The following is a 26,311-nucleotide window of genomic DNA, read 5'->3' on the forward strand; positions in this document are numbered from 1 at the left end:
GAAGATCAGCTTATAAGCGGGGACTCAGGTGGTCAAGCAAGGAAAAGTGAAGACGAGGCAGTCCGCCTGGAGGGAACGAGTTTGCAGGCTGCAGTACGCAGAAGGTCCTGGACTGTGGGTAAGACCTAACAAGGAGGCTGAGGGCATGACCCCTTTTTTCTTCCATGCTCCCTAACAAGAGACATTAATGGACAGTGAAGAGCTACCTCTTTGACTAGCTCAGCTGCTGAGACTGATTGGGAACTCACTGCGGGGAGGGGCAGCATGCTGCAATGAGCCTCCAGAAATGAAAAGAACTGGGAGATAAGTGGTTTGGGAAAGCTAGTCTGGTGTATAAGCAAAAGATACTCTTCCCCTTCGGCTGGGATGGGGTAGAGAGGGAGGCCTAGATATCCATACCTTCTTTCGTCCCCCAGGCTGGAGAACCCAGACTGTCTACACTTGCCCCCAGCTTCAAAAGAGGCATAGTAATCAGTCTGATTGGAGAATACTAATAAAGTGCTGAGATGAATATGCAGCACTTCTTTAGGTTAGTTCTCCCTGAGGCAACTTTGAAGTGTCAAACAAGTATTTGACACTTTGAAGTTGCTGCAGCTGAGAATTAGCCTAATGAAGAGCTGCATTTTCATCCTGGCACTTTATTAGTGCTCTCTGATCAAGCTGATTACCATGCCCCCTTCAAAGTCAGGGGCAAGTGTAGAGATAGCCCCAGAGACCACCAAGGGAGCATAACAACTACCATGCCCATGATCCAAACAGCAAGGCCGTACCACAACTTTGGGAACTGCTGACTTACAGCCCACACATTAGGCCTGTTAAACCTAAGTAAACCTGACACAAAGATCGTATTTGGCATTTCAGTTCTAACCTTTGTAACCTGAGGTTCAAAGTACTGTAGATTTTCTTACATAAATCTCATGACTTTATTTCAAAATAGTGTTGGAAATTTAACACCCAACATCCACTGGATATCAAATTTATGAGTACCAAAATCTCGTGTTTACAAACTAGTCTCTTCACACATTCTGACTGGAATATTATAATGTCTGTCATCTTCTGTTATAAGAGTCACCACAGGCCAGTTCTGCTCTGGGTCATTGGGATAAAGTGTGATAAATTCATCAGTGCTGTATTTATACAGTCGATAAACTTTGATGGTGTACTGCAGAGCATATGCAAGAAGAAACATTTCCACCTAGGTTGAAAAAAGAAAACACAATTAGAATGACGCACAACAACATGTATTTTTCAGGTGTGTTATTCTGGTTTTTTGAGACCTCTTAAAATAGAGAACAACTTTCAAACAGATACTGAGTTTTCCGTGAACGGGAACTTCACTGAAATCCTAGCTTATGGGAAAGGCCATCCTCAGGACTCAAACAATGATTTCCCATTGTGTGCTCATTACACAGTACAGCCACAATTTTTAATCTCAAGTGCTTAAGGCACTGAAATAGTTCATTGAAAAGTTTAAATTTCAAGACACTTCATTTCAAATGAGAAGCGTTTCAAGACTTTCAAGAAGGTACTCAAGGCACCTAGCCTTAAACGCTCATGACTGAAAATTTTGGATTTACGTTGTATCACAGAGCTGGGGAACGATTTTTGCAGCAGGCCCACTGACAAAAATCAGTTGGCAGCCACATACAATCAAAAAAGAAGCAAACCTTCACTGATGTGCCCCTGACCGGTTCAGGGTTGAGCAGGGAGGGGCCTGCTGGGGAGCAGGTGCAGGGTCTGATTGGAAAGGAGGGTGCAGGAGTGGGCTGGGGGATCTGGGCGAGATATGGTACACAAGTGGGCTGCGGGGTAACAATGGATGGGGGTTCAGGAGCAAGCTAGGGCGAAGGGTCTCGGCAGAAGGGAGGGTGGATGCAGGAGCAGGCTGGGTGATGAGGCATTTACCTCCACATGTGGCCTCTGCCACTGCTGCCCCCCCCTCAGCTGGGGAAATGGCAGAGGGGAGAAAAGCTCCCTGGAGAGGATTTTCTCTTGATCTCCCAAGCACCGTCCCCTGCAGGTCTGATTGATCTGAGTTCCAGACAGTCAGAGGCCTGGGAAGCCTCTTTCGGGACAGCACTACGCTGCAGTTCCCCCAGCTGGAGAAGCAGCGTGGAGGAGCAGAGGCAGCAGCAAAGCCACTTTCTGCCTCAGCCCAGGAGGCTCGCGGTACCACACCACCCTCTTGCCAAAGGTCTGATGCTGAGAAGAGGAGCACTGAGCCTCAGGGGCTGGATCCAGGCAAGGCACATCCCCCACCCTGCTGTATCATTTCCTGAACAGAAGCTACCAGCCGCTGAAAGCTCCTTCAGTCGATTGAGACAGACAGGGTTCTAGATTCTGCACTAGATGTTCAGATAGGTAATTACAAGGGGTTCAGTTACATAGGAAGCCCATTGAGCAAAATCTGAATTCTTACATTTAAAAACCAACAACTGCTGAAAACACTTTTATATCTATTTCTTTAGGGTAACTAAACCAGCATTTAGTAGTTGTTATATTTTAAACTGACAAGAGCGAGTTAGTGATGAGGGAATCTCTGACGGATGCTGCTTATGCCAGATACATTTGATTTCAGGACTTTTGTTTCTGGTGCTACACGTGTTACAAGCAGTACAATTCTCATTATAAAAACCAGAATGTTAACAAATGAGAACGTCTGTATGTTCTCCCTACTTGTTTTTAGAGAGTTTCACGTCCCTCACAGTGGAGCCACAACACGTGACCCAACAGAATTCTATCATGACTTAAAGCATAACTTTTCAGCCCCAATGTCAGCAGTACAGAGCTAGGTTGCTCAGTAAGAGCTCTGTAAGGCCTAGTACTTCTCTAGGAAATGCCAGGGAGAACGCAAGTCGTGCACCATACCATACTTGAAGATACTGCAGACTCCCACTCACATTTGCACCCAAGTAATGTTGCCAGTTGGAGAAAGGCTAAATGTAGTTTTCTTTATGCATCCAAGTTAGGGTTCTTGTACTTGTTGAGCCAAGGATTGCAGAGGCCAAGGCTTCTGACAAAGAGGGTGGGGGCAATGGTCCTATTAGGCCTGCTGCCTATATGGCTAAGGGGTAGCAGAGGAAGAGTCACCCGAATCATATGGGGCCAGCCATATCCAGTTCTAGTCGCAACTTATTACAAGAACAGTCCTATTGATTTCAACAGAATTAGTGTCAGTCAAGTACAACTCAATGTGAACAAGGTGACGCAAGAGAAGTCAGCATATTAAAGGCAGGTGATAGTTCCACCTTTTTCAATTAAAGTTGGCAAGCAGGTGGTAGCATGGTGTTCTTCCCACAGGAGTCAATGAAAGGCGGTACAAAACTTGAAGAGGATCAGGACCCCGCCCTTAGTTAGTACTGACTAACATGCACAGTTGAGCAACTGCACTTCACGACTTTTAACCTTCAGCTATACTTATGAGGGCAGTTCTACTGATCTGAAGACTCCTCTCTACCTTCCAGATCATGACCCCTGTTCTGTTTGCATTTTTAAATGCTGGTACTACCTTTCATTCCAATGTCCTCATTAATCAGCGTTTGACATACACATTAATTCATGGATTATTTAGGTACTGCAATTGCTCAAGAACTAATTACACCATTTTTCAGGTAATAAAGATGATTCAAAATATCTATCAGACCATTGATTTATTATGCAATTCTTGTTCTGTGTATGTTTGTCTTATGTAATTAATTTGATGCTATATTTTCATGTATACTTTTATCTTTGACATTTAAAATCACCATTTAAAAATAACTAAAAAGTAGTGGCCTGTTCTGGTACAATAAGACTTATGCAAGACATTACTCTAATTCATTTACTTCACTAAACGAATCCTCTGTGTATAAAAATGAGCAAAAATGCATTACCCAAGACTCATATGTTACAGAATTCAGGGGTCTACATTTATGAGCACACAGATGCTGGACTACATCGCCATTATTCCATTTACTTTTTTACCAGCATCAAAGTTAAAGCTGCTAAAGTTTTGCTGATTTCTCAGAGAATCTTACAAAACATTTTCATTATCTGGTTACTTCTGCTTCTACCACAGCAGGAAAGCCCCAGACACTAGAAAAGGGCCACAAACTAAAATGCATAAATAGCTCTCCTTACTTGCTCAAGACCTCCAGTGTGACCTATCTGATTCAAGTGATTATTCATTAGCTGACTGGGGTTGCTGGATGAATCCCGGGCAAACAGCAGCCATGAGAACACAGGTACTTTCCTTCCTTTTTTATCATCATTATATAATTCAATAGCTGTATTCAGCATCAAAAATTTCACAGCTTCATAGAGACTGTACTCCTCCTCTTCATTTGTAAACAATTCATCACAAGCTGCTTGTCTCTCTACAGGACTTTTCATTTCACTCATACTCTCCCACTACAAAAGCAAACACAGGGTTATCAATGTAAGCAGTAGCAGATCTTTCATAATTGCAATCAGAAAGGTAGACTGCCACATTTTCAGCATAGCTATTCATACCTACAGATGAACTGGAGAGCTAAAAGGCTCTCGTGCCCATTTTTAAAACATCAATTTACTTTAAATTTTCCCATAGCTGTATCCACTTTTGGTTTTTTTTTTCTGTAGCACCAAGTATCTGATGAGGCCAAGATCAATGGAAAGAAAAAGACCGGGGAAGAATAAGGTGCATGGGGCTGAAGAGACACATACTGATAGAGAGGAAGTAATGTTTTCATTGGCTGACCTAGAATTTTCATATTTTCACTGTATCTCAAATACTCGCTATGCTTTAGCTATTTTTCCAATATTCTCAGAGAAACTGCACAAATATACATCTAATCAAACTTTAGCATCTGAAGCAGTAAATTTGTGCTTATTTTAAATGTTTAAAATAAAAATGGAATACATGAATGGACCTATTAAAACGGTCTATTATGCAGATTCTATACTGTAATATAGAAACAAATCAAATGCTTATCTGTAGAGAATGGAGCACTTGGGAAAAGTTAGATAAATAATTCCAAAACTGCTATGTGTACATACACATACAGACTGAAAGACAGTAAAGGATCATTTTAGTATACAAAGACTCAGTCTATTACCTCACTGCCTCAGGTATTAAGAGCATCTCACCAACAGCGAACATACCTCTGCTCTAACTAGGGATGCCTGGTAAGCATGAAACAAAATAGTGACCCTAGACCTATGTATTTATAGTTATACAATTTTATCAGATTTTACCATCTATGCATCAGCCAATTCAAGTATGCAAAACATCAAGTTGCCACAAATCAGGAAACGTAAGAAAATTCATTAAAAATGTCACACGAGTGATGAATTACAATTCATCACCCCCTTCTGGTATCTTATATTTATATAGCATCTTTCACCTTTAAGGCTTCTAAAAATAAAAAGCTGTACTACATAAAATACAGGAAATCCATTCAGCCCTGGGAAGGAGTAGGACAGACATGGAGGGGCAGTAAACTGCACAAAAGCAGGAGTGAAAAGGTGGATGGAAAATATTGTACCAGGATGCCAGGACAAATCTTCAACTCCTCAGAAACACGGGATTTCTCATGCCCTTTAAGACCAGAAATGTCTTAAAATTGTAAGGTTTCATCCGGAGAGCACCCAATCTCTCCCCAGTGAGCTCTCTTACTTGCAATACAATTATTTATCAAAATAGAGTGAAAGGCTGAGTCACCCCAGTACAGGGATCTGCAACCGAACTAACCAGAAGAGCCATTGTTTCAAATTCAGTTACAAAATCAGTATTTCGAGAGCCGCAATACATGTGAATACGAGACAGTCCTTACTAAACAACGTGAAGCCATACTTCTTATCACCCCATTTCAAGAACAGCGCACACACAATGATTTGTACCAGTTAGAAAGTTAAGTTACCCCCATCTCCAGGCTTTACTCCCCGATCCTGCAAACCTGCCCCCGACCTCCAGGCTTACCCCCTCTCAGACCGAACTCCCCCCCCCCCACCCCCAGAATTAACCTGCTTCAGATGCTGCTCCTCCACAGTGACCACCACTGCCTCCGACCCCGCACCAGCTGCTTCTTAGCATGGCTCAGGCAGGGGCAGGCTTGGCCGTTCCCCTCCCCTCAACTCAACTCTAAACTTAACTCTTCCCCCACATAAAGCACAGGCAGCTCCCTGCCCTGCCAGCTTTCTCTTCTGGGACTCCCTGCCACAGCTGACTGCTCAGGAATTCCGGAGGCTGCCCCTGCTTAAACAAAAAACCTAAATTCAGTTGGTTTAATGGCAGGCAACTGAATGTAGTGTTTTTATTTAAGCGACAGCAGCCTCCAGAGCCACAAGAGGAGTCAGCAGCTACAGCACTCAGAGCTGCAGGGTGCCAGTCCCTACCCTAGGGCCGTGTCTACCCTGGCACAAAACTTCGATATGGCCATGCAAATGGCCAAATCGATGATTACGAATGAGGTGCTGAAATGCATATTCAGCACCTCATTCGCATGCCACCAGCCACAGCTCTTCGAAATTGCCGTGTTTTGCTCCCGTGTGGCTCGCCCAGACGAGGGTCCTTTTCGAAAAGGCCCCGCCAACTTCGAAATCCCCTTATTCCTAGGAGCTGATATGCATTTCAGCGCCTCATTGGTAATCTTTGATTTGGCCATTTTGAAGTTTCGTGCCAGTGTAGATGTAGCCTTGTAGAAGTGCTGTAGTGCCATAAACATGAGTTGCGGCACTAAATTAGTGCAACACTTACTGTATTGCAATAAGACAACTCACACTGTCTCAAGCTGCCTCCTTCACCGTGCGTCTCTATTACGTTCACCTTTTTCATGATCTTTGAGGCATAATCTACTTTTGTTTAAGTGGAAGGTGTGAATTCTAAGATTTAAATATTAATACCAAAGAATTCTATATTCCAATTTATATTCTTAGAAGTTTCTACATGTTAAGTAATTACAATTACCTTTCTAGAAAAATAACTTTAAGTAGAACTGGTGGAGAGCTAAACATATTTGTAACTCACTAAAGAAAGTGAACATATAATTTATCCAACCTTCTTCCTCAGAAGCATTAAGCAGTCTTTAATTTCATCACTTAGTTCTCCCATCTTCCTGCCCAGTTTTGGTCTTAGCTGCCACTGTCTGATCCAGTCATATTTGCTGAGCAGCTTTTCTGGAAGCTACAAAATGAAGAAAGGAAAATGAGCAACTTAAGTCAAACCTTGGAAGTAAAGTAATCAAGTTGTGATATATTTCTGAAGACACTGCTGCTTACAATGGTACCCTCATTCTTCAGAGATGGTGCTGCATGCAGGAGTTCAGCACCACTATTTTTCCATTTTTTTAAAAGAATGGGGTCATTGCATCACTTGTTGGATAATAGCTGGAATTAAAGCAACAAGGTGGGGGATAAGCCAATTAACAGGACAGGAACCAGCCTCAGGTCACTTCCAATAGCACAAGTTTAATTAAGGAACTGTCTATACTACAAAGTTTTGTGGACAAAACTTATGTTGACATGAAATAAGAAAATCCACAAAAGCAAAGTCACCAAAGGGTGTACAAGCTTGCTCCCTCTGTGGAAAGATCATGTCCACATTAGGGGTAGCATCATCAACTTGAGAAGACTAATAGTACAGAGAAATATTCAGCCCAAAGTGTCTGGTGTAACTCTAGCAGCAGTTAACATATGATGAAAGAAGGGCAGACCTGGTTTAAGAATTTCCTTGAAAGAAAACGAAGGGATAATTTAGGAGATGCTAGCACCCACCCATATTTCTTAAGTACATAAATTTTATTACAACAAAGAAAAGGACAACTAGAATGATTAAGGGTTTTGAATGAGTGCCATATGAAGAGAGATTAAAGAGACTACAACTTTTAAGCTTAGAAAAGAGGAGAAAAGTGAGACGGGGGAATATGACAGAGGTATATGAAATTACGGATGGTGTAGAAAAAGTAGACAAGGAAAAATTATTTACTTGTTCCCATAATATAAGAATTAGGTGACACCAAATGAAATTAATGGGCAGCAGGTTTAAAATAAATAAAAGGAAATTCTTCTTCATACACCGCAAAGTCAACCTGGGAAACTACTTGCCAGAAGAGGCTGTGAAGGCTAGGACCATAGCAGGGTTTAAAAAAAGAGCTAGATAAATTCATGATGGTTAGGTCCATTAATAGCTATTAGCCAGGATGGGTAAGGAATGGTATCCCTAGCCTCTGTTTGTCAGAGGCTGGGATAGATGGCAGGAGAGAGATTGTTATCTGTTCAGTTCACTCCCTCTGGGGCACCTGGCACTGGCCTCTGTCAGAAGACAGAATACTGGGTTAGATGGACCTTCGGTCTGACCCATTATCGCCGTTCTTATGTTCAATGGCACAGGAGGATGATTTTCTCATCTGATAATGACTTAAGTTCTTTGAGATGCATTACCCCTTCAGTTACATCAGGCTGTGCATGCACCCAAGACTAAAGACTAACAGTATCCATGTGATCTCTGCATGCACCTACGCTCCAGATGGAGCATAAGGAGAGTGAATAAAGGGGGGCTGCTGCCATTTTAATTTTTCTCTACCATCAGCTGTCAGAGGAGGAAAGCCAGATAGTAGGCGAGGAAAGCAGGTAGTGTACCACACAGAAGGATAATACACTTTAAAGAACTCAAGTTACTCCACAGTAAGCAATCCATCCTCCTCCAAGCAACTGTCCCGACCTAGCACTGAAATGATACGAACAGAGTGCTTCCATGACTAACAGACATGACTTGATTTCCCAGCTTTTCCATACCCACTTCAATGAACGTGTGACTATTCCAGGCAGCACACACGGGCCGCATCTACACTGCCTCTCCCTTTCAAAAGGGGCATGCAAACACCGTCCCTCAAAAATGCAAATGAGGCACTGATTTGAATATTCAGCACATAATTGGCATAATGGTGGCCACTCGCCATTCCAGAAGTGCTGTTTTCAAAACGTGAAAATCATGTAGACAGGGTTCCTTCAAAAGGAAGCCCCCCTTTCGAACACATCCTTCGTACTAAATTTTTTCAGGAAGAAAGGTGCTTTCGAAAGCAGGGCTTCCAAAGGAACCCCATCTACACAGCTGATCTGCATATTTGAAAACAGCACTTCTGGAATGGCGAGTGGCTACTATTATGCAAATGAGGTGCTGAGTATACAAATCATTGCCTCATTTGCATTTGTGATCAGCATGTTTCCATGCCCCTTTTGAAAGGGAGGGGCAGTGCAGACACGGCCTATTAGTGTCCATCACAAACCACAACAGCCTCTCTACATGTGAGACAACTTTTAAAACCCAGTGAATCAGCCATACCCCTCACATCTGCCTTGAAATAAAACACACCTTTTCAGCATTCAGTATTTTTCACTACTACTAAAACTAATCATAAAAAATCTCAGCAAGCTCCTGAGGCACACACAAGGCAGACACACTAAGCTCCATCTCAGGCTGAGGCAGGTGAAAAAGAACGGAGGTATGTTTGTCCATACAGCCTGATATAGCCTCAGACTGAGTCACAAAGTTATCAGTGCAGGTGTAGGCCCAATGGACGTGACCACTGAATATCTCTGGCCAAAGCTGCATGTGGTACACATGCAACAAGGAGCTTCCAGAGGAATACCACTCAAAAGAGAGCCTGAGGGGTTGAAGATTCTGTCAAAGGGCCGGTTTCAAAGATGGCAGTAGCTGGAAAGGAAAAACTGCTGACCCTGGCCATCCTTTGTGTGCCCTTGGATGCTTGCACAGCAGTTTGTATGGTCACCGACGGCAAACGGCATGCCTGGCAATCTGAACTGCAGCTTACTGCTTTCCTCTCAACTCCAGGTGCACAAATACCGGCAACTGCAATGGAACTCCGCTCTCTCCAATTGTTGAAAGAAGCCTATCAGTCCTGGCACTGAAGAGAATGATACTCACAAACAGACTGTCCTCCACTGTCAGTTCCACCTCCTTAGGGGTTTCTAAGGACACACAGGGTGTTTCACTGCTACAGCAGTTCCCAGGGATCTCACCACCACATCCACTGTATGTAGGGCTGGCTGTAGTGCCAATCTCATTAGCAGCTTTTCTTCATCAAGGGCCTGAAACTGGTCTCTAGTGTCCTAAGGCGCCTTATCAGTGAATCCCAGACAACAGGCCGCAGAAGTTAAAAATCATACTTCGCCATCAGAGCTGGACAGTTTGAGACTTGGAAGTATGCTGGATTCAGTGGAGACAGCTCCACATTTCAGGTCGCAGAAGACGACATGCTGGATCCAACAATAACCATAACTGCATCAAAGGAATAAGCCCAATACGAGAGGGTGCTGCAGTTTTTCCCCTTTGAAGTCCCAGTCCAGTCCTTCCTCATTCCAGGTCACCCTGGTACAGAGCATGGCCCCCGGATGACTTGGTAAGGGACAAGGAATTTCTGCCTCTTTTTAAAGACCTGTATGGGGATCTGCCCTAGCCTTTGCTTTTTTGGGAGTGCTTATGTATCCCTTCCAGGCCCCAACTCTATCTGCCAGAGTCTCTTGGCATCCAAGGTCTAGGAACTGCCCAGGACTGTGGAAGGGGAGCCCATTCCTACTTTCCTCCAGCTGCATAGCAGGGCTCCCTGGACAGTGGGTGTTTGTCTTCATGGCCTCCTCCAAGAGCAAGCATGGAAGCAGAAACCATCACACTGCTTGTTTCTACTTAGTAACCATCTGTAGATGCCACACCTTGACAGGACAAGTGTTCCCCCCAACAGGTGCAGACAGGCTGTGAGACAGTGTGACCAGACAGGGCTTGCGTTGTACACAGCTATTTTTGATGCTGGGGATCTTTGGCATACTCTTGTGCAACCACAGGAAGTTCAGACTGTAGGGGCACATTGAAATGGCTCCCTGGCTGGGGCAGGGAAGGCGGGTGAGGGAGGAGGTGTTCCAACACAGGGAAAAGGCCTAAAGCTAGCTACGAAAGTTATAAAAACTATTTACAGAAAAAGCCGAAGTCAGCATGAACACCCAATCTCAGTTCCTCTTGGGATCTAGGACCAAAGATAGTCTGGGTAGGCAACCCCTTCGGTGCAGGGCACCAGGAGAGAGGAGGCACATATGCAGGACTACAAAGACAATACTAAGGAAAAATCTCTGGTCCTGGGTGCATGGGTAACCTGAACTAACTATAATTCGCTAAATAGAGAGACAAATCAGTAGAAGAATCCACAACATTTTATTTTCCTTTTCTGGGGACATAATTACACTAATATCCATTTGAAGGAAACGTACAGTATCAGAATCTTAAAATCATATATTTGTAGTGAAAACTTATTTTTAATTCAGAGCTGAAGCATTGCTAACTGCCACTAATAACTTCCTTTGCATGCACTCTGCCACTCTCTTTACACCCTTTGCTGAATGAACTTCAGAACAGAACAAACCTTATGATGGTAAAATCCACTCTCCTTTTCAAGATTGCAAAATAAATAAAAACCCACAATGATATAGAGTTTAACATTTTCAATATCAGGTTTTTTTACAGTCTTGTAGAAAAAGTATGAAGTCAGCATATTTAAAAACCCACCAAGTACAGATTACAGACCTCTAGGAAGCTTTTGTGTTCTAATGCTCTTTGCCAAAATCTCTCAGAATGCATGTTGAGCTGCTTCATTTGCGGAAGGCTGGCAGTGGGTTATCCCTAGAGACTATTTTTAAGAAGTCCCCTGCACTGTACTGCAGCTGCAGATGTAATCTGTAGCAGTACTGCTGTCAGAAGTTACAAAACAGCATTTCAGCAGAAGTACACTGATTGTTATCACACTTTGAAGTTTTAAAACTGCATTTAAATGAAGGGATTAGCTCTTTCTTGTCTCTAAAGTAAGGTTCAACTTCTTAATTCTGCACATGGCAAAACAGTTCTGTGATGAAAGCATGCGTCTATAAATATCTATTTATATCTATTTACTATTTTTAATACCGAATGCACTTGTGATAACTCAAGATATAAGTGACATTCAAAACATAAGAGTGCCTCCATTGCTCATTTTAAGGGTACTTCAATTTGTCTCATTCATGGAGAAGCTGAAGAAGTCACAATGTTTCACAATAGCATTGCCCAACTGCCAAATAAATTTGGCTAGGCTTACATTCATAGTATCATAGGTAGGACCCTACCAAACGTACAGGCACAAAAATTACATTGCAAACAAAGAAATCTGCTTTCCCCCCTTGTGAAATCACATCTTTTTTCTGCTTATATCGTATGCTATAGGGACTTTACATTGGAGATCAATATTTCTGAAATTAGGGGTCCTGACACAAAAGGGAGTTGCAACAAGATTGAAAGGTTATGGCGGGATGGGGATGGTACTGCCACCCTTACTTCTGCTCTGCTTTCAGAGCTCAGCAGCCCAGACAGCAGTGCAGTGGTAGTTGGCCCTCTGAAGACAGCACCCAGCCAGCAGCAACACAGAAGTATGGGTGACAAAAGCATACCATGCCACTCTTCTTCCTGCACTGCTGCCTTCAGAGCTGGGCAGCCAGAGAGTGGCAGCTGCTGACTGAGCACCCAGCTCTGCAGGCATCAGTATATTAATACTTTTGAATACTATCACAAATCCAGTAAATTTGAAATACTGATGTTCATGTTATAGAAAACAAAAGGAACCAAGAATAATAGTGGAGAATGGATGATCTTGTGGTCGAATCACTAAGGTGACCTTGGTCATTTCCCGGCTCTAAGAATTACTTTCCCACTGCCTCAATTTCCCACCAACACCTTTAAAAGTGGGTTAATAATTGTGACATCTATTGCACCTTCACGCAGCACCTCTGCAGATTAATGTGTGACATCCATTCCTTTCCTACAGGAAGTTACTCCCTGGGAGAAGTTTACCAAAAGAAAGGGACATTGGTGCAAAAGCTGAACTGACAGAGGGCCTTCCTTCTCATCCAGCAAATGGATTGGAACTTTGTCCAAGGGGCCCACTCCGCTGTTAATGGATTGGAGGGCTATTCTGGTTTGTTCACCGATAAACATAGGGGAAATTTTAAATGGATTCTGTGCAGTCTTTGTCCCAAAAAACTCGTTTGCTGAGAAAAAGCAGTGTAGTAATTTATAAGTGTGGAAATTGAGTGCCTGTAGCCCTTTGCGAGAAAGCAAAGCCCTGAGGAAGAGTAGCTTACTGAGGATTTCACACACATGGCAGGTAGCTGTTGAGCCTTAGAAAAAGTACCATCAGAAGGAAGTAAGGCAAAGGTCCCTACCCACAGATACACAATAGTTCGAGACCAAAGCCCTGCTTGATGACTCGTGGAAAAAAAAAAAAAAGACCACAGAAAAGAAACCAGAGGTGCAGTTATCTCTGCAACTGTGACAACAGGTCACCCTGATTTCACCAGAATGTGATGGTGACAGATTCACCAGTGTTTTGCGTTGCTCTTTCACCACAGCAATGAAGCCATAAAATTGCCCAATAAAGAACTAACATTTTCTTCCTACCAGGAGACATAAGTTTGAAGCATACCAACATTAACTCCTCACTCTGAAGCCACTCAGGAAGTTCAGAAGCTTGGCTCAGTGCCTGGAACAATGTTGCTCTGACAGCACAATAATTATCACCTCGCACTCTCCTTATAGAGGTAAATTTCTGAGAAACTGCTTCATATCCCTGTATAAGAATACAAAATAAATTTCAGTAACTGTGCATCACACATATTAAACCCTCATTTATTAGTACTGAAATAGCTGCTCAAATTAAATGGTCAATATTATAGATCTATTTACCAGTCAAGAGCATCTGGTTTAGTGTTCCACACAGAAAATTCAAAAGCCTTTGTTTGAGAAATTTAATAGGAACAGAAGCTATGGAAAAAAAAACAATCCACAGTGGCTAAAGTGAAATCAAAACCATAATTAAAAGGAGGAGTTTATCAGAAGATTCAAGGAGCTGCCTAAGTGACTTAAGGAGCGTAAGCCACAGCCTTTCACTAGAATCCATGTTCCTGAGTTTCTCAGGTGCTTTTGGAAGTTCTACATATTTAGACCAATGAACATTACTGAAGACGCTGAATGGATCATGTAAAATATCAGCATCAGAACTGTCATTTAATTAAAACATACAGAGTGATTCTGAACCAGCTGCTTAACAACCTGCAGGTGTCCTCATGATCACAGCACTGAGGCTCACGAGTGAATAATGTGGCAACACATACGTTCATACTGTCTGAGGCATATTTCTGTGTAAATATATGGAATCCTAGTTTTACGACAGCATTAAATTAACAAAACTGGTAATTTGATGTGTTGAAAAAGTAAATTCTTCTTCAACAATAATATAAAAACTGAAAGCTAATGAATGATAGCAAGTTAATCTTCATTCTCCCCCTCGTTTTTCATAATACCTTTTGCTCAGCTACCTGTACTCCATCCAAAAGCCAGTTTGTTATATTCCTCCTGCCCCTCAAAGCATAACCTTTTGTTATGTGGACGGGGGAAGGGGAAAAGAGCATGAACAGACTCTCATACTGTTTTTGCCAACAAACAACAAACAAAAATAGGATGCAGGATAGTAAGAGACACTGCATGACAGTGCTGAGAACTATCGTGATGGGTGCTTTAAAACTATACACTAACTGACTGAAAAGAGAAAACCGTGAATGGACCTAAGCAGACTTTTTATTTCTGTTTTTAATTAGCAGATACAGACAAAGCTTACAATCCTGTTAAGTGCAGACCTTTTTGTCATCTTGCTTTTGTCATGTTTATATGTTACTGTTTTGCTTTAGTTCAGCTGTCACTAAGCAAAATTGCCATAGAGCTGGGACTTGTTCACATACAAGACTACCACATCTAAGCACGACTTGTATTTCTGCTCCAGTTACATGAAGTCTGTGTTGGGATGTGCTGAAGAGAGATCATTTAAATGAGCAAAAGTAGGTTCCTGGAGGTTTTTTTCTATTCCTGAGCCAACATTGCCAGTCACACAGTTTCAGTGCACATTACCAAACTGCTCACTAACATAACAAGAGAAGTTGTTTTGAGCCATGATACCTTACAATCAATTCTGCAACCGTTTTGTGTTTTCAGCTCAGGCCGGACCAAAAAAACCCAGCAACATTACAAATTTCACTCAGTGGATCAAATTCTGTTCCTATATCTTGCTAAGGGTTACAAGAATAGAACTGTGACCTAATTACATTTACAGCCCACTTTAAAGTAATAATTAGTACTAGTCAACAAAAAAGGCTTTTAAAAGCTATTTTAAAAACAGTTTGGGACTCCAAGTAAAAAGGCTAAAGAACTGAGACTAAGCTGAAGAATGGCCGCCAATTTCTTCACAAAAGACGACCCTGAGTTACAGCTTCTCCACACTAGCTCCCTACTTCGAAGGGAGCATGGTAAGTAGTGACCTAACTTCGAAGTGTTGGCTCACATCTAGCCACGGTTCACCTGCCAGTACTTCGAAGTCCCAAAATTGAGGAGTAAAGGGACTCTGAAGTGCCCCGGGCACTTCAAAGATATCGGTGGGTGAGCCGGGGCTAGACACAAGCCGGCACTTCGAATTTGCCACAGGGGGAATTTGCTTAATGAAGTGCTGCATATGCAGTGTAGCACTTTATTAATAAACTCCCAACCCCCTACTTACCATGCTTCCTTCGAAGTAGGGAGGTAGTGTAGACAAGCCGTTGGAGTCCTAGTCTACACTACTGTGGGCTGCTGATCTAAATTACACAACTTCAGTCACGAAGACAATGTACTTAGATCTACTCATTGCAGTGAAGGAGCTGCAGTAAGTCAACAGCTGATGCTCAGCCAACTCTGCCTACATTTCTTGTTCTCATGGGGTAACGAAGAATAAGGGAGAGCGCTTGATTTATATGCCAATAACCAACACCCAGTGGGTCTATCACTGCCTGTCAATCCAGCAGGTATTGTAGATATGCTCAAAGATTCTGTATTCTCCCTACACAGGCAGTGGCATTTCTAGCTAAAGTAAAGTTTTGCCTTTATTTCTCTCAGAAGCTCACTGAGATGAAACGACCTTTCAACGTTTTTACTTTAAAGTCTCTCTCATTTAAAGGAAAACAATTGCATTTTACAGATCTACTGATAAGTCTATTGATGACTTTGCAAACTATTTAGCAATCAAAAGCAAATTCAAGAACTAGTTAAAGTCAGACAAATTTATTGTTTTTCAATTCTACTATTCTACATCTACCAGAAAGCAATGTTCTACACTTCAAAATATTAATAGAAACAAAAGAAGAGTAAAAACCAGTAGTTTTTCCAAGAGAATTCAAGGCTTGGGTTTAAGTCTGAAGCTTTTCTTTTCTGACATTATTTTAGGTCATCCATCCAGCCTCAGTTGCTTTCAAACTGCAAGGAAGTGTTGGCAGCCATTGGTTATATGCATGTAGGAGTTTTGAATTGTAGACAAAAGCCATCTCAATGACGTGTTAACACTACTGATACCCTCTGCACTAAAAATTTTTAGAAGTAACTCTGTAGATATAAATCCTTAATAAACAAAGTCTCTCAAAACTCCATCACTCACTGCCCTTAACAGTTAAACGTAACGATTAAACTTCTATGACGATTAGACTGACCTCATACCTATCAGCCAACTCAACACAAGAGAACCAGGCACCTAATGAAAGTTTCTGGGCTATGGGCCTATCTTTGCAAAAAAATTACAAAAAACCCTCCAAGAAAAAAAAAGCTGTCATACCTTTTTCATACACTTTGCCATTGGTGTATTTCCTCTCCATTCTTTTTGGCAATACTCTAGGATGTCCATTTCAGATGCAACACTGAGTTTATTTTCTGCCAAGATTGATCACATATAATACAGGTTAAGTAAAAGTATAGAGTGGGGTTTCACTATGCAGTGACTGTACTCTACTTATCAGTATACTCTATTTTGTGGAAAAATAAAACCAGTGCTACTTAAAGAGAAAGTTATGTAGCACAGCTCTTAGCTAATGATAAAAAAAAATCTTCTGTTAGTATCACAAGGAAAAATGCACAGGAAAGCTGAACAAGGACAAATTATGTTGTGATAGAGCAAGGAATAGATCCTAGAACCTCCCTCCATGCCCCCCGACCCATCCCAGCAAAATAAAATTTTTTGAAAGCATGAGAACAAAAAGGAAGACTGGTAAACTCTTCCCATCCCTCAGTAGCCAGAGAGAATGAGGACAGAGTTTACCTCCCTGCCCTCTGAAAGTAGAGAGACAGGGATGCAAGAACCTCACAATTATCAAACACTTACTAGCCAAGAATGGAAGGAAAAGTCTGTTTCCCCAAGGAGGGCTGAGGAACACAGCCCTTCCTGGAAATCCCACAAACTTCCATTCCAAATAAACGATGGTGATTGTGCTCTAGCTATGGAGGACACTGACCACAGATTCCAGCTGTGGAAATTTTTTAGATCTTTCACTAGCTAGCAGCATTTGATAACCTTTCCAAGCCCTGTTACACATACACAAGCACAACACACATCCATCAACTCTTTCAATAGGGTGTAAAGAAATTTAGAGCACAAAAGAGATGCAGAATAGGTACATTGTAATCTGATTATAGCCCATCTGATTTTATATTAACTAGTTTTCCCTGGATGAAAATGTAAGCAATTGCCTCCCCATTTCCACACAGATATAGCTGAGCACAAGATCTGTGCAAATGACAGCAAGAAAGCTAGCTGTGTTAATATTATAACAAGCTATTCTAGTTTGTGCATAATGCCATATACATGTACCTGAGGAGCCTGTTTCACAAACAGGTAATACTTTTTCTCTCTCTATTTCTTCAGCATCACGGTACATGTCCTCCTCACTGAAATAACATTGATACACACTTCATGTAATACCACAGGTCTTGTCAGCATTGTTTACTCCATTTACCCCACTGTATGCAGTAATTCAAATCAATCCTTTAAGATTATCTACAATTATCATTTTTAAATTAAATAAAATCTTAATTATGTAGCATACACTCACCAGTAGATCATATTTTCAATTCCATGACATCCATGTCAGTAACAGATTACTGCCTCCTGTCCTAGCATGTGCTCTTCTGATGATATGAACCCCACTGAAAACTGCACTGAATGGTAAAATAAGCCCCCTTTAATTTTGTAATTATTTTTCAATTATTTATATTTACAATATTGGCCAACTCTAGTTATGTTTAAAAGGCTTTAATTAGTGTTATTGTGTGAGATCACAAGTATTATAAAATACACATAATAAATAAAAATACATTGCTTACCTTAATCTTAGGCACAGGCTCTACTGGGATGGAAGAGCAGTAAAAAGCACGCTAAGGTGTCATACTGAGTAGAAGCCAGTAATCCATGACTGATTTGGATGTCATGAACTTGAAAGACAAAAGTGCGTCTTAAATGACATACTTTTGCACTGCATATTCCTCTAACCCTGATTCTGCCAGCCATCCAGCATGCAATTACATAATCTGCAAGTAACACAATCGCCATCTCACAAAACTTCAGGAACATTTCCCATCAAGTGCATAATCTACTCATTTGCTGTTTTCTATAATGGAGAAAACATTTAGTCACACTTCAAAATCTTAATACCTGTGCTACTGCTTTCCATGAGCAAGAAAAAATGCGTAAAGGTGCTGCATGTTAGCCACTTCTAGCAATTATTCTAGTCTATGCTTTTATTTACTATTATTTAGCATCCAGTACAGTGCCCACAAAATGTTGTATTTTGTTTTAACAGAAAAAAAGTTAGAGTCCTGCCCAAAAGAGCTTACATGCAGAAGACAAGATGGACAGCTGAAGGGCAGAGTGAAAAGCAACAATTGGATTGATAGAGTCAGGCAACAACTGGACATGTTCTGTTAAAGTTTTCACTATCTATAGCCTAACAACTTATTGATAACTTTTCATTTAATTTTGATTCAAGACTATATTTCTGCAATTTCTGAAATTATTTGTTGTAATACCTTCATGACCTAACTCATCAGTCCTCTTGACGTGATTCTCAACATGCTAACCACAAAAGTGTTTTAAAGTACAGTTGCTGTTATCAGAGCTGTATGGCAGTTTTCATGGATTATTGTGGGGAAGGATCTTTTTATTCTGAAAACAATAATGTATAAACATCCTGTTACACAATTTTATGGCATAATAAGCAGCTTTGTTTTCAGGGGAAAAAGAAAACACACTGTTAGCCACTAGACAGAAAAAGACACAGCTGTGGCCAAACATAGTTGAAGCTCGCAAACTTTCATTTGTAGAGCAGTTTTATATTAGATTTTGCAAAGGCTCAAAATGGAATGACTGGAATCCTGCATAGCCAAAAACAATTTGGTTTACATGATAACATCTGTGCTTGTGAATTTTAATCTCATATCTATGTTATATCATATTATCAGTATTGCATGTAAACGACTTAGCCAAAATTATTCAAGGAGGCCCAAACAAGCTCAGAAGACACACAGATCTAAGCAGCACATCATTATGCAAAATTTGAAAGCAATTAACAACTCCTATTTAACTAGTTATATTCAGAGCCATAAGTCTTACTGAAGGCTCAAGCAGTAATATAAATTGATTACGAACAGACAGAATTGCTCTTCATTAAGGAGTCTCGAGAAGACTAAGTTGTATTGGGGAAAAAAGCTGTTAATCACATGATTAGTATCTGATTATCTGTTTGGAGTACACTCTCCACCAGCTGCTGTCTGGGCACCTGAAAGATTCCTGTATATGCCAAGACATAACACATTTCCAACAGAAATATCACGGCCAGGCTCCTTTTTTCAGTATACTTGCTGCTATGGAAGCAAGGGGGAAGGGAGAGGAAGGAAGCCTGTGGAAGCAGGGGCATGGTTTAAATGTTTGCACCTCCTCTCTCCCACCCACAAGTAAAAAGTGGGTGCGCCATAGAGTCTGTCTCACTGAAGTACACCGTGTTACTGAAAAGCTTGGGAACCACTGTTCCACCCTAAAAAATTAGATCCATTTTATTTAGTTCGACTTTGAGCACTGGATTTAATAAATGTGATTTTGCATGTCCCCACTAGATGGCTGTGGTTGATAAGGCACATCCTCACTGCCAGGGACTGCATCAACTCAAGGAGTAATGCAGTTGACTGGAATATTGAGCTAGCATCCCAATGTCTCATGGCATGGAAATATTGTTGCAGGTGGTTTTGGGTGCATATCTGTGGCTCAGAACCAGCCTTGTCCTACACTATGCTTGCCTAAGCTCCTTAATTTTCATGCAACATTGCTGGGTGTCCCTGGCGTAGCTCTTATCCAAGATATCCTGCGCAATTTTGGCTTCATTCCACTGATTTAGGTATTTAGGTGAAATACAGGGCTCAATTTTAAAAGGTTATTAAGCTGACAGGAGGGACTGAGCAGCACAAGGTATGTCTGTCTACATGTAGGAGATAATCAATGCACTGGCAGTCAGTCAGTCTTCTGGGGTTTGATTTCACATGCCACTGAGGACACGCTAAATCCAACTGGCATGGTGTTGCCCTCAACCTCAGTACCGTCAGTCGTGAGGAGTAAGAAAAGTCAACGGGAAAAGTTTTCCATCGACCTAGAAGTGCCTAAGTGGGGACTCCGGTTGACTTGGCTATGCCCTTAGGGGTGTGGATTTTTCATGCTCCTGGAGCGACAGTTATGCCAACCTAATTTTTCTAGTGTACACCAGTCCTTAGGACCAAGCGTTTTCAAAAGTCAGGGAGAACAGATCAAAAAACCCTAGAAACACAGAGGGTTGGAAAAGTTCTGGGAACAAAAGAATTAAATAAATCCTGAAGATCCAGCAAGCGTTCACAAAGACTATGTCTCCACTAGCACCCCCCTTTCAAAAGGGGGATGCTAATGAGATGCTGCAATGAGTATGCAGCACCTCATTATCATAATGGCGGCCGCGGCACTTCAAAAGTGCAGCTTTCAATTGCAGGCAGCTCGGCTACACAGTGTCCTTTCGGAAAGGACCCTGCAAACATCGAAATCCCCTCATTCCTTCAACCAAATCGGAATAAGGGGATTTTGATGTCTGCAGGGTCCTTTCCAAAAAGGACCCCATGTAAATGAGCTGCACACAATCAAATGCAGCACTTTCGAAGTGCCGTGGCTGCCATTATGCAAATGAGGTGCTGCATATTCTCTTTCAAAAGGGGGGTGCTAGTGTAGACATAGCCAGAATGATCAGCTGCTTTCTCCTCCCACCATCTGCCGTCTTCCTCATTCTTTTCTTTATTAAGGTTTCAGACCATTTGAACATGCCTACTCTTGTGGTGCTCGCAGACAGAACTTTCAAAGTTCAAAATCAGAGGACAGAACATTCTTTCAAAGCATATACTAAGAATTTTAAAATAAAATATATTCCTAGTAGTTAGCCCTGCCCCCAGAATCAAGGATGGTTCCTTGATTTGAAGCAAGGGTGGGGAACTTCATGCCCAGTAGCTGCATCCAGTCTGCCACTTAACTTTATCCGGATTACAGCAAGTCGCCATGCCAGACGAGAAGTTCTAGCATGTTCCTGCAGCCCTTGGATGCAAACAAGATCAGGGATGCTCCGCAGGCTGCCTCCACCCCAAGCGCTGGCTCTGCAGCTCCCATTGGCTGAGAACTGAAGCCAGGAGAAGCTGTGGGGTCAGTGTCTCTAACTGCAGGAAGCATGCACCACACAGAACCATCTGCCCCATGCTGTTCACATCCAGGAGCAGCAAGAGGCCTGCCTTAGCTCTAGGCTGCACTAACCAGGAGCCAACTAAGGTAAGCATTACTCTGCAGTAGCACTGCCTAGCCGGAGCCCACACCTTACCCCAAGTTTGAACCCTCTCCTGCACTCCCAACTCCCTGCCTGAACCCCATCTTGTGCCCCATCCCCATAGCCCACACCCCCTGCCACACTAAACCCCCTGCCCAAGTGAAGAGCACCTCCCACACCTTGAACTCCTCATTTTTGGCCCCACCCTGCGTTTCCATGCTCCCCTCCCACCATGGGGCTGGACTCATGAGCACTAATTTGGCCTGCTGTTGTTCCTCCACCCCCAACAGGGCTGTGTATAGCTCAAGAGTGATCATTCTTCTATGGGTCAGCGACCACTTACAGAAAAAGAGCTCCCCAGTCCCTTGTTTACAATACTATCTTGTATCCCTACAATTCTCAACAGCCTGAATCCAACCTAAAAGATCTTCAAAGCTCATCAGCACCTCCTCTAGACTGGCCGAAGGGGACTGTTCTGGAGCATCATGAGCTTGCTCTATCCACACATCAGAGGGGTATCCGAGGTAGTCTGTATCTTCAAAAACAACAAGAAGTCCTGTGGCACCTTATAGACTAACAGATATTTTGGAACATAAACTGTCATGGGCGAAGACCCGTTTCATAAGATACATGAGTGGGGGTGTTTCCAAGAAGGATTTAAAGAGGCAGCCTCAGTCAAAAGAAGGGCCTGAGTTGACCAGGTCTATTCAGTCAGGGTGGATGTGGCCCATTATCAGCAGTCAATGTGGAGTTGTGAACATCAAGAGAGGAGAAATCAAGTCAGTTCATTGTGGCGGGGGGAGGGGAGTGAAATCCACAGGTTACTGAGATGTAGCCAAACCCTTCAAACTCAGAAACCAAAAAATTCAAGCTAGGTGTTGTGCAGAAGTAAAGAACATGAATTACTGGCTGTTTGTGGGTAATTACTTTGTCACTTAAGGCTAATTTGCTTACACTAATATCAAAAACAGAAATAAAAATAGCTCATTTTCCAGAAACCTTTCAATAAAAAACTCACATGTCTACATGGGACTCCATTGCTGAAGAGCTGCGTGACACAGACTGCTTTACTTCACAGTTTTTATGGGAATCTTGGTTGGTCAGGAATGTGTTCTGATCATGTACCTGAGAAGCTTTTCCATGTCTTTTATATGCATGTTCTTTTTTGGTTTTTAAAGCAGGTTTCTCCTGGTCACCAGCTGCACTCGCTGAAGAAGGTTCTTCAGTGAAAATATGTTTTTCCTTTTCAGGTCGAGTCAAATTTATCATTGCCGTATCTTTCTTCTGTGTTTCTTCTGCACTAGCTGAAAAGTCAGTGGATTTACTTGATTTCCACGAAAACATACCCTGGCTATGAAACACATAAAGATATAAGGTATATTCATGTGAATGAGTATACTTTGTTGCAAATGGTATAATATTTTGACACAAAATATCCCCTGGTTATCCTGAGTGTGAAGTTAATGGATCATTTTCTCAGCATACAAAATGGTTTCTGCTTACAGAAAATTTAGATATGAAGACATAGTAGGTGATCTAGCCAGCACAAGATTCTTAGCTACAGTATCTGTTTTCTAACATGGTGATTCTAATTTTTTTTTTCATTTTATAGACTGATACTGAAGAAGTTTCTCTTTTAGACATCTGCCCTTCCAAACACCAATTATTTCCTAAACGGCCATTGGGGTTGACCAACAGTCATGCACAAGTCTAAGAATTACTACTCCATTTCTCTATCCAGTCCAGTTTTAAGTTACTCCTAAAAATGAATTCTAAGTGTTCTATAGCCACCACAGAAACATATGTAATAAAAACAAATCACCTCTACTACTGTAACCTGTATTTATAATAAAAGACATGACAGAACTTCTTCCCTGACATTTGTCCTTTTTTCCTGTACATGCCTCCCTGTGTTTTTTGTTATACCTTAGCATCTCTCCTTGGCTATGCTTACATTGTGGTGCTATTTTAAGATAGCAAAGTATCCCAGAATAACAACTGTGCATGTAGGAAACATGCACAGTATTTCACAATATTTCTCAAAATAGCAAGTGCACTATTTCAGCACCCCTCTACCCATCCTGTGGGAGAAGCAAGGATAGCTCAGTATTTCAAAATTTGGCACTGGTACCAAAATAGCCTATTTTGAAATTGACTCAAAATAGTATCTGCAATTTGTGCATCTTATTTCAAATTATGGGCACAATGTAAACACAGCCCTACTGTTTCTTTTATCTTTTGCCTTTATCACTCCTACCACTTAGCACTCAGTGTATTCTGGAATACATTTCTGAAAATCTAAATATTCTGCTGAGTATAATAAACAAACCCAATTTTATTCTAAGGTGGTGGTTTACCTCTCCACAGCTTTAGATTGTGAACTTTTAGATTGTGAACTCTTTAAGAGAATAGATTATATAGCTACTGAAATGCCATTTGCAATTTGGGCTCCACATTAAAGGGGAGTGTAAAAGTTGATCAGCTTTAAAAATTCAATTTAAAGTTTCAGATACTGGGTTTTCTGTGGACTCTACTGTCAATTTTTGTTCTCCCAATCTTTAAAAAAAAAAAAAAAAAGTCTCATGTATATTTGAAGCCCCGAACAGGGTAAACTGAATACAGAGTGACAGTGAAATTGACTACTTACAAACTCAACCACATGAAAAGAGATACAGCATCCACTTTACTATTTCAGTTATAGTAATCTTCTGCACCACTTGCACCTTGCAATAACAGTAGGTAAATATGTAAATTTTAAGTTAGTCTCCTAACACTCACTCTCGTTTTCATTTACAGACCTGTCAGACACATACATACCTAGGAGTAGGATGCCCTGCTCTTATTAAAAACAAGGAATCCTGTGACACCTTAAACGTTAACAGATTTACTGGGTCATAAGCTTTCATGGACAAAGACCTACTTCATCAGAGGCATCAGTGCCCATAAGCCACGAAATTTTACACCCCAATAAATCCGTTAGCCTTTAAGGTGGAATGGGATTCACTGTTCTTCTAGAAACAAGCTAACATGGCTGCCCCTCAGATATTGTTCCTATTGATTGTTAATGAACGAAACAGTATACTTTGGCTCTGTCTCATAACAGTTTTGTGCTTCACTGATTAAACTGAAAGTGAGTAACGAAAATGGGTGTGGTCATGATTAACTGATGTTGTAACTGATTTGTAAATATTAAATGACGTTAATTATAATGACACTATAAGGCCTGAATGCAATATTTAAGTTGACTTGTACTCTTGATCTACCAGAAGTTATAAAACTTTCCAACAACCTTAATATAAACTCTTGAACTTTTTAAGTCATCCAATTCTATGCATTTGGTTCTCTGTTCAAACCTGGTCTTTATTTACATCAGGGTGGGAAACCCCCCAGCCCTGACGTTCAGGGCTCCCCACCATAGAATCCAGTCTATGTCTGGCGGAGTGCCCAGCCCCAAGCCTCACAAACTGAATCAAGCAAGCTGCAGCCTGGATGCAGACCGTGGCCTTTGCCAAAGGCTCAGAAGCAGGAAGTGGCTCTGGTGTAGGTTGCTGCCATTCCCCCACCCCACCCAGCAGCTTTTGGGGGGCCCTGGGGGGGTGCGCTGGGGAGGAATTCAGTCTGATCAGAGCAACAGTGGGCAGTGCCTAGGAGTGGAGGGAGGTGGCACAGAGTCATATGTACCCCAAGGTGCTGACTGCAAAGGTAAGTGCATCCCCCTCACTCAGATCCTACACCCCAGACAGCTCGTGCCCCTCCCACTCTTCTTGCACCCTCCTTCCCACACTGACTCCCCGCCCGCACCCTGCTCCCAACCCCTCCCGCCTAGACCCCAAATCCCCAACCCGCTCCTACACCCTCCCGCCCAGACCCAATAACCCCAACCCCCGTACAGTCGGGGGCCAGAGCAGTGAAGTTTGGGACATCTTCCGCTTCTCAATTCTGTGGCTACCGACTGGTTTGTCTCCGGGTCAGTGCCCCCCGCTTGCCATTTACATCCTCTTCCCTCCTGGTACGGACCGGACGAAACACAAACACAAACACACACACACACACACACAGACACACACACACACACACAGACACAGTCTCCGCTCACATTCTTGCAGTGCAACTTTACAGGTAACCCCTCGAAGCGCTTCAAGATGCGCAGTTGATTTCTCTCCGACTTGGCTCTGGAGCCCGGAAACACGCAGACGGGCCCTCAGAAACCACTGCAGGGCGCGGGGCTGGACTGAGGCCTCGCTACACCGAGGAGCGAGCAGCCCCGACACGGCAGGTAGCGAAGGACTCGCCCGGCCGGGCGCCTCGCCACGCAGCAGCCGGGCTCTCCGGGCGCTGCATGAGCAGCCGCAGCCGCGCTCGGTGTCAGGCGGCAGGTTCTCCGCCAGCCGCGCCGCCCCGCCCGGCCCGCACCGGCGGGCACGCAGAGCTGGGCAGTACTGCAGGGCCCCCGAGCGCAGCGCAGCGCAGCGCAGCTCGGCGCCGGCTGGGGATGCGCTTCCGCCGGAAATGTTCCGTTGTACTCTACGCAGCTTCCGGGGCAGGAGCCAGGGTCCCCGGGGACGCGGAGTGACCCATCCGGCCGATGACGAGCTGCCTG

At 42.6% G+C, this 26,311-nt stretch overlaps 1 protein-coding gene across 4 annotated transcripts; it reads right to left on the bottom strand.

Annotated features, from left to right (window-relative positions):
* Positions 1-648: 648 nt before the first annotated feature.
* On the bottom strand, positions 649-26,311 carry OTULIN (OTU deubiquitinase with linear linkage specificity). 4 transcript variants are annotated; one of them, XM_074987833.1, is made up of 9 exons: positions 25,808-26,311; positions 24,359-24,434; positions 22,730-23,062; positions 17,706-17,782; positions 16,677-16,771; positions 13,473-13,616; positions 7,016-7,141; positions 4,120-4,389; positions 649-1,195 (listed from the first exon to the last, which is right to left on the bottom strand). In XM_074987833.1, exons 2-9 carry the CDS (start codon positions 24,370-24,372, stop codon positions 1,001-1,003), a joined length of 1,254 nt encoding a protein of 417 aa, XP_074843934.1. In that variant the 5' UTR covers positions 24,373-24,434; positions 25,808-26,311; the 3' UTR covers positions 649-1,000. The 4 variants fall into 4 exon arrangements, with proteins under 4 accessions (XP_074843934.1, XP_074843935.1, XP_074843937.1 ...); XM_074987834.1 differs by lacking the exon at positions 24,359-24,434 and having other exon boundaries at positions 25,808-26,309; XM_074987836.1 differs by lacking the exons at positions 22,730-23,062; positions 24,359-24,434; positions 25,808-26,311 and adding exons at positions 17,947-18,052; positions 18,218-18,322.

Source organism: Carettochelys insculpta, chromosome 2, assembly GCF_033958435.1.
Source record: "Carettochelys insculpta isolate YL-2023 chromosome 2, ASM3395843v1, whole genome shotgun sequence".
Lineage (NCBI taxonomy): Eukaryota > Metazoa > Chordata > Testudines > Carettochelyidae > Carettochelys > Carettochelys insculpta.